Source organism: Monodon monoceros, unplaced genomic scaffold (genome assembly GCF_005190385.1).
Source record: "Monodon monoceros isolate NGI ecotype Baffin Bay Population unplaced genomic scaffold, NGI_Narwhal_1 Super_Scaffold_6, whole genome shotgun sequence".
Classification (NCBI taxonomy): domain Eukaryota; kingdom Metazoa; phylum Chordata; class Mammalia; order Artiodactyla; family Monodontidae; genus Monodon; species Monodon monoceros.
This window is the reverse complement of record NW_021703783.1, coordinates 11,083,891-11,092,556: the sequence shown is the minus strand read 5'-3', so window position 1 is coordinate 11,092,556 and position 8,666 is coordinate 11,083,891. Positions and strand designations below refer to the sequence as shown.

Sequence of the window (8,666 nt, the reverse complement as noted above, 5' to 3'; positions counted from 1 at the left end):
ATATACACTTTTTTTCCCTCCACTGCCCATCACTCCACAAAGTGGTAACAATGAGAACTATTCCTAATAATTGGGCATTAAAAACAACAAAATCATATTAACTACAGTTACCTATTCCCTAACCTATAAAGGTAAGCCTATATCCCTGTAGAAAATGGTACTTCTTTCAATTTACTGAGCATCTAATATCTGGCATGCAATAATGGAACAATCTCAGTCATCAAAATAGGTATTATGACTATTATTTTACATATGAGGAAGCCTTCTGAATAGAAGGTGGTAATGGAGTAAACAGCTGGACACCTTGGAAACTGCCCTGGGTACATACCCTTGGTATTTTCTCACATTTCACATATTTATTAAAGCATTACTGTGCCATTAATCAACACAACCCCAATAGGCATTGCTGGAATGAGGTCATTACTTTAGGTCTCCGAACAGGGGTATGTGTGGCCTGACCTTGGTATACTTCAATCTTGATCACATGGGAGAAGTAATCCCGACATTCATTCCACAAGCAACAGAGAGACACAAGTACTAGTGGAAGCTGATGGGGAATTCTTTCTCTGATAGTAACTTATTTGTTCAGTGTCCTATCTTCAGGACACTGAACAAATAAGTGAGCTTTAAGAGTCAAAATCCAGTTGGTGTCATCTACAGCTATACCCCCATCACGCATCACCTAGTACTGTGCATGGCATATAGACATGCTCAATAAATACTGGGGAAGAAATAAAGACAGTCCATGTGAGAAAACGGGCCAACTACAATACTACCAAGGATGAAGACATCCTCATCTTATTTTTTCTTTTCAAGAAGACTTCAACTCTGACTCACAGGAAAGATGAATCCAAAGACGTGAAATCTAAACGGGGATCTTATTTTGTGGAGCATGAGGGCCAGGACAAAGCTTGTAGAAAAGGGTGAAATGGAAGGGTCAGTTAAGGACAGATTGGATTGCTAGTGTGTAACTTTCAAATTCCTGGTCTGAAATCATTTGTCCTTGCCTTTTCTCACATCTCACATATTTATTAAAGCATTACTGGGCCATTAAGCAACACAACCCCAACAGGCATTGTTGGAATGAGGTCATTACTTCAGGCCAGTGGTAGAACATAAGGGACATCAAGAGGGTGATTTGTTGTTATAAAGCAAAATCAAAACAATTACATTTCCACAGGAATCTAATGTGGTGGAGATAAGACCATTATGAAGCTAGAAACTTGAGAAAATCATTTTTAAAGCTCATAAGCATATGTAACTCATGACTAAAGGTGCTGCACTGTTCTGCAACATGAGTGTCAGGGGAACAAACTTCCAACCTCGTGACTCATGCTTCCGTATTACACATTACACACTCATGCTTCCGTATTCTTCATTTTAAAGAAATGTGAACATAAGCGTGTTCATAAAAATATCTGATACCGAAAACACAACAGCTGTCAGGCCAAGAAAAATCTGTTGACACCGTGTCATCAGAGCCACACTTCCAAGACAGCAAGTTATTTTACCTTTTGAAAAGTATGGGCGGAGAGACAACTTCCTGCCCAAGACCAGCTCGAAGCCACCGTCTCCCTCCTAGAACAGGTTCCTGAACTGCCCAAACAGGGCAGGGGAGCAAAGGCCCTGGGAAGGGAAAGTAAAAATAATTCCCCCAGCCGCATTCGCACCTACTCTGTCTCTCCTCCGCCTTCAGGCGAGGAGGGAGAGTTCCCAACTCTGCCCACCTCCAGGCCAGTGGGTCCCTTCTGGTCTCCCTTGCCCGCCTTGAGGGTGACCTGCGGACCAAAGCAGCCCAGAAAGTGGCTCAGGCCGACCCACCAGTACCTCCTCCAAAGGCCTCCCGGTTGCCCCCTGGGTCACCCGGCAGGCCCCCGCGATTACACAGTTCTCTCGACCAGACAACTTTCACCGACTTTATTGGCCCCCGACCCTAATGGGCCCCTCGCCGCCCACCTCCCCACTACATCGCGCCGGCCCTCCATAACATCAACCGTATTCAAAAACACTGCGGGGTGGCTACGGAAAGAGCCTTTGCTGAGGAAGCCAGCTCTCCTGTGGCGGCGTCAGGGTCACTTGCTCTTCGCCTTCTGACTCTCCGTCTTCTTGGGCAGCAGCACGGCCTGGATGTTGGGTAGGACGCCGCCCTGGGCGATGGTCACTTTCCCCAGCAGCTTGTTTAGCTCCTCGTCATTGCGGATGGCGAGTTGCAGGTGGCGAGGGATTATCCTGGTCTTCTTGTTGTCCCGCGCGGCGTTGCCAGCCAACTCCAGGATCTCCGCCGTCAGGTACTCCAACACCGCTGCCAGGTACACCGGCGCCCCGGCTCCCACTCGCTCTGCGTAGTTACCTTTGCGCAGCAGTCGGTGCACTCGGCCCACCGGGAACTGCAGGCCCGCGCGAGAGGACCGGGACTTGGCCTTTGCCCGCACTTTGCCGCCCTGCTTTCCGCGACCAGACATGTTTGTCTCTCGCCTAAAACTCCAGCTAGGGGAAATAAAACCCAGCGGTCCAGTTCCTAGAATGGGAGGGCAACGTACCACATCTGAACTGCCTCCACCAACACTTTGCTGACACTAGGCAGAGCCTTCCCATTGGGCGCGGCAACAACCTCGGCTCCGGTGACCAATGACAGGCAGGCTCTTCTCCCAATTAGAGCGCTGGCAGAAGGACCGCCTTCTCCAGCTTGCTCCAATCAAAAGAAAAACTGCTAACCCTCATTTACATAACCTTCCATATGAATACCCTGGGCCCGACTGCTCCGCCTTTAGGGGTTCAGTTGAACTTACAGGATCCTGAGGTTTCAACGTCCTCGCTCACTCCCAGGAAAATAACGTCCTAAGAATTAAGTAACCGGGTTTCGCTAGTGGTGTAGTGGTTGAGAATCCGCCTGCTAGTGCAAGAGACGCAGGTTCTAGCTCTGGTCGGGGAAGATCCCACATGCCACAAAGCAACTAAGGCCGTGTGCCACAACTACGGAACCTGCAAGCCATAACTACGGAGCCCGCATGCCACAACTACTGAAGCCCATGCTCTTAGAGTCCATGCTCCACAATAAAAGAAGCCACTGCAATGAGAAGCTCGCTCACGGCAACAAAGAGTGGCCCCTGCTCACCGCAACTAGATAAAAAAGCCTGCACGCAGCAACAAAGACCCAATGCAGCCAAAAATAAATTAATTAATTTTAAAAAAAGTTTTAAAAAATTAAGAAACCATGGTAAGGAAAAGAAAAATCCGGAAGGAGAGCTACTCTAAAGTACAAGGCCTGAAGCAAGAAATGCCTCTAGCACTTGAGGTCGCAGGGTATGCCCCCAATTTTTAACTTATTATTATTATTATTATGGACACTTTTTATTCTTGTAAACAAGAGAGATCTCTAAATTGAAAATGTTCTAACCTTGATTTCTTAGTAAATATTTAAAAGCCAACCTATTTTACCATTACAAGAATCCTGATTCTTCAAGACTTTTCTTCTTTGAGTCAAGGATTAAAATCATGTGGTACAATTTGACTATTTAGGATTTTTTTTTTCAGCCATCCAGAGAGTGTTCTGAGAGCTCTTTTAATTCTTCTTTAACAACAATAACAGTAACTTTTTTGTGCTATGGAGATGGGTAAGGATAGGTAAATAATAAGCATTTAGGTATATATAAATATTTACCATAAAGCTTTCCTGCTGGAAAAGCTTATTATTCAGGACTAGGGACAGGGAGCACAGTTTACTAAAATATTTGTTCCTCAAGGTGTTAAGTACCTGGGAAAGAGTTATGAATCATCCTCTAAATACTGCTGCCTTTTATCGCAGTAAACCCTTTTGGGAAGACAGACAGTCCTATCTCCTAGAGGGGCGACACTACTCAAAAGTTTCGTTTTTGCTCAGGGATTCTCTTAAGAAAAGAATGGAGAGCCTCCTAATTGGGGATCTGCAGTATAAATCACTATTTAAAGCCACGATCATGGCATACATTATTTTACAGGAACTTTGAATTTTTAAGTGAGAACCTCGGGTTTTAATGAAATAAGATTACAGTATTTTAACTAAATAATCACAGAAATAGTTATTTGATTGAAAAGCAAAAAACGCGCTTCGGCTGGAGGCGGCAGAGGCAGTAAAGTCTGCCAACTGTGCAGAAGAATCTTCAAGGGAAAAGTCTGGGGGGATTGGGGGGAATGGGTAAGGTTAGACTTTTTGAAAGGATTTTAGTTCTTTCTCCACGGGGCCCCCAAAAGAGAAAAAAGAACCTTTAAAAGATTTTCTCTACCCCAACTAGTGACTTAAAAAGATCCACAGGTGTAAAGCAACTGCTTTTAAATTTAACATGTAGTAAAGCATTCCTGGTTCCTATTGATTTTCACGTTAGTCTGGGAATGGTATTATAAGAGTAAGCATTCCGTTTGAAAACTATAAAATTAGAATTCCCGCGCCCTACAGAGAGAGAGAGAGAAAAGGCAAAATAAATTTTATCGAGTCTTTCCTCAATTTCATGGCAAAATAAGCAAACAAGAAATTTTATAGGGAGGGAAATTTTTTTTTTTTTTTTTCGGTACGCGGGCCTCTCACTGTTGTGGCCTCTCCCGTTGCGTAGCACAGGCTCCGGACGCGCAGGCTCAGCGGCCTATGACTCACGGGCCCAGCCGCTCCGCGGCGTGTGGGATCTTCCCGGACCGGGGCACGAACCGGTGTTCCCTGAATCGGCAGGCGGACTCTGAACGACTGCGCCACCAGGGAAGCTCTATAGGGAGGGAATTTAAAAAAAAAAAAAAAAGAAAGAAATCTCCTGGAGTCTATAGCTCCGCCCACTTTCTTGAGGTTTTCAAACAGGTCCGCTAGAAGGAACTATAAGCCCAGGTTCACAGCTCGCAGAACTACTAGCAGCTTGCTGTTTGGTTTTAGCCGTTTTGTTGTGAAAGATGTCCGGCCGAGGTAAAGGTGGCAAAGGGCTGGGTAAGGGAGGCGCTAAGCGCCACCGGAAGGTCTTACGGGACAACATCCAGGGAATTACGAAGCCCGCCATTCGCCGTCTGGCTCGCCGTGGTGGTGTGAAGCGCATTTCTGGCCTCATCTATGAGGAGACCCGGGGAGTGCTCAAAGTGTTCCTGGAGAACGTGATCCGTGATGCGGTGACTTACACGGAGCACGCCAAGCGCAAGACGGTCACCGCCATGGATGTGGTGTATGCGCTGAAACGCCAGGGCCGCACCCTTTACGGCTTCGGCGGCTGAGGTGTGCCTGCGGCTTATCTCCAGATCCCAAAAGGCCCTTTTTAGGGCCCTCAAAACGTCAAGAAAAGAGTTGGTAGTGCTTAAACTGCCGTGTGAATGTGCAGATAGGTGCTTCAAATGAAGCGTTAATTGGGGTTAGGCTTGAGGCTTGGGGAGGTGTGAGCAGCAGAGCTAGAGCCGGGAACCTAGCGTCCGCGCTTAGAACGTAGCCTGGGAAATGCGGCGCAGGGCAGTAGTGATTTTGCTCTCTGTTTCAGAGCTGGACTGCCGACTTTGGATTCCTTTTGGGAAAAGTAGGCATAGCTAGCTCTCCAAACCCACGTCTTGGAAGTGATACACGCTTCTTAGCGCGGGAGGCTTCGGGCCCTGAGCGTATATAGAATGGCTTGTATGCAAATAGGGTGAGGCGGCTATCCTCCTCCGATTGGATAGGAGGCGTCAGAGGGGGCGGTTCTCGCTGGTGCTACCCGGGTTCTCGCTGGTCGACCCGCCCCGTCTCTGAGACCGCGGATGTCGCGGCGTCCAATAGGAAAGCTCGAGGTTCAGGCGTAGTGTGGCGCGCCGGAGTCTGCCGGGTGTGAATATTTTATTTTTTCACTGACTTTGTGAGTAAGGGGTAACCCAGCTCAGGCGCTGAATGCAGGGTGGCTGCGTGTGGGCGAAGTCCAAGCCTGGGCCTGAGCCCTCGGCCCCTGCGCTAGCCGTGGGTCAGCTGCACAAAGATAGACGCGCCGAGCAGGTGAGCGTCCCGACTCCGGAGTACCCGGCGGCGGTGCCTGAACTCCTAGCGGTGGGAATCCAGGAGTTAGCCGGCAGCGTGGCCGGGGCGCAGGGCAGCGTCCTGCCCAGCATCCATGCGCTGCTGTTGCTCGGGAGAGAGGGTCGTGTGGCCCGGTAGCAGCCGGGAGATAAACCCTCACTTCCTAGTAAAAGTCGTTTTCCGAATCGCGGGCGGGGCTGAGGAGAGGAGAGAGGAGGCGAGTTGGGTTCTAAGGGGTTCAGTGAAAAGGGTGTGGCGAGAGAGCTGTTTAGTCGTGGAGTCCTACGCAGTAATCCCTCCCGGGAGAGCAAGGAGCGGTCCGTTTGCGGGCGCTTTTCTGGGTCGCCGGCGGAGCTGGAGACGGGGCCCCACCTGCGTGCAGCAGGCAGGGGCCGCCAGCGGGGAGAGGCGGGAACCGAAGTCATTAAAGGGCCTCGCTCGACTCCTGACTCTGTCACTCCTAACCTGTTTATATGAGGGAAATGGAGAAGGGGCTTAAGACCCCCAAATGCGGTGTGATCCCATGCACCTTAACTGATCTCCCCCAGCTCCGACTTGTCTAGACATCGTGAAATCACTTAGCTTCCTAGAGGTGGTTGCCTGGATTGGCTTTGGGGTAATTTCCCAGCCTTGACAGCGATGTATGTGTATCTCATTTTAAGCGATATATCAATATATCTCATATGTACTCTAGCCAGGGAAACATTTCTTGTATTCCCTCAGCAGAGGCTGGCATCATATCATTTATTGAATATCAGACACTTTGGGACAAATTGTATTCCATGATTGCATTTGATTCCCCAGCAACTTTACGAATTATTAATTATTAATTACCATTTTACAGATGAGGAAACTGATACGGGGTTGGGGGCAGAACTGAGCCAGGATTTGAACCCAGCCCTGTTGGATGCTGCACCCTTTGACGTTAACCTTTACGTGCTACTGACTCTGCCAGGGAGGCTCCCGTCCCTATTTGCTGACATTTCACTTCTAAGTGGTTTCTTCTACTCCATACTCAAGTGTATCCATGGTGCTGGTATTAATTAAATTTCTGGGGCAGTGAGACAGTCCCATAAGTTCAACTTTCTTTAATTCAAGTGAAAAAACCCCTGAGTTACTTAAAAAGAAGCAGCAGGGTCTGGCACACTTCTGTGCCGTTGTATTTGTTGAGTGAGCGAATGAGTGCATTTGAGTAGACAGGTAATGCACCTATTAAATCCCCAATTTAGTGTGAATCAGATTATTGAGGATGAAGGTGGGACTGCAGTGGAGCATGAAAATAGGTATTCATAGGATAATTTAAAATATTTATTCTTTAAGTATTTAAGTTATTTGGAATTAATTTTTTGTTTATATTTTTGATGGTGGCCTCAATTTTTTTGAACCTGTCTAGTAGAACTTTATTTTCCCTTGTAGCACAGCTTTTTTGTTTTTGTTTTATGTACTTTATAAAATATAACCAAATTATTTGAACATGAGAAATCTTTTGTTTCTGTCTGTGAGTATGAGTCCTATGGTAGTGTCCAGTCCTGAAGTAATCATTTTCCAAACCAAAACTGGGTCACATGATTTGAGAATGCAAGATATCTGAAATTAGAACTGACTGAGATTTTCTGAAGTTGACTAATAAAATGCCTTCCTACACGTTTGTTGAAGAACTTAATTTAAAGCTGTTCTATAAGGCTTTTCTTACAATGTGAATGAAATGCTGTTGAAATTAGAGCCTGTAGCAAAGTCATCTCTTCTGAATTGGAACATTTAATGCCTCTTTTGTCCCAAGAACTGTTAACTTTTGAAGATTCAGAGATAAATAAGCCATCAAGAAGCTTCTATTTTCCAAGTAAAGAGCGAGGGAAGGGGAAGACATCTATGTGGTACACATGTGGTTTGCTATAATGGAGTGGCATGAATGAAATGCTCTTGGTGTACAGAACAAATTTTATCAGGACTAGGGGTGTCTTCAAAGATCAGGTAACATTTGTGCTGAGCTGAAGGCCCTTTGGGGAAGGAGAAGAGCACAGCAAGCTTGGGGAGCAAACAGCGTGAACAACTGCCAGAGTAATTCTAGGCATGATGTATTTGGGAAACCTTCTAATGTTGGATATTTAATTTGTCCTGTTGCCTGAGAATAATGTGATGGACCAGGTAAACAGTTGTATATAAATTGAAACCAAGTCCAAACAAGCCAATAGAAAAATGAGCAAAAGACAGTGGAAAAACATGGCCAATAAGCATAGAAAGAGATGTTCAGTTTGATGAGTCATCAGGGAATTGCAAATCAAGACCACAGTGAAATGCAATTTTTCATTCACTAGATGGGTAAAAAATTTTAAAATGACAATAGTGTTGCACAGAATTTCTTATAACACTAGTAGGAGTATAAAGTGATGCAACTATTTTTGAAACAAAACTTTGTCATTGTCTTGTGAACTTGAAAATAGATTCACATTTATGCTGAACCAGCAATTCCACTCCTGGATATTTACCCGAGGGAAATGATAGCACTTATGTACATGGTGCATGTTCACTAAAGTTCTTGGTAGAGCTCTTCACAGTAGCAAAAACAAACCAGCTGCACATGGACAGGAGACTGGATGAATAAATTACGGTGTGATATAATTTGGCAGTCAGAGTGAACTGATAAACACAGTCAATTCATGGTGGTCTACAATACATGAAGACT

General features: G+C 46.1%; 2 protein-coding genes across 2 annotated transcripts; one reads left to right on the top strand and one right to left on the bottom strand.

Moving 5' to 3' along the window:
- Window positions 1-1,893: 1,893 nt before the first annotated feature.
- On the bottom strand, window positions 1,894-2,581 carry LOC114886122 (histone H2A.J). The gene has a single exon (XM_029206683.1). It carries the CDS (start codon window positions 2,460-2,462, stop codon window positions 2,073-2,075), a length of 390 nt encoding a protein of 129 aa, XP_029062516.1. The 5' UTR covers window positions 2,463-2,581; the 3' UTR covers window positions 1,894-2,072.
- A 2,295-nt stretch (window positions 2,582-4,876) lies between these two features.
- On the top strand, window positions 4,877-5,272 carry LOC114885785 (histone H4). The gene has a single exon (XM_029206071.1). It carries the CDS (start codon window positions 4,912-4,914, stop codon window positions 5,221-5,223), a length of 312 nt encoding a protein of 103 aa, XP_029061904.1. The 5' UTR covers window positions 4,877-4,911; the 3' UTR covers window positions 5,224-5,272.
- The last annotated feature ends 3,394 nt before the right edge of the window (window positions 5,273-8,666 follow it).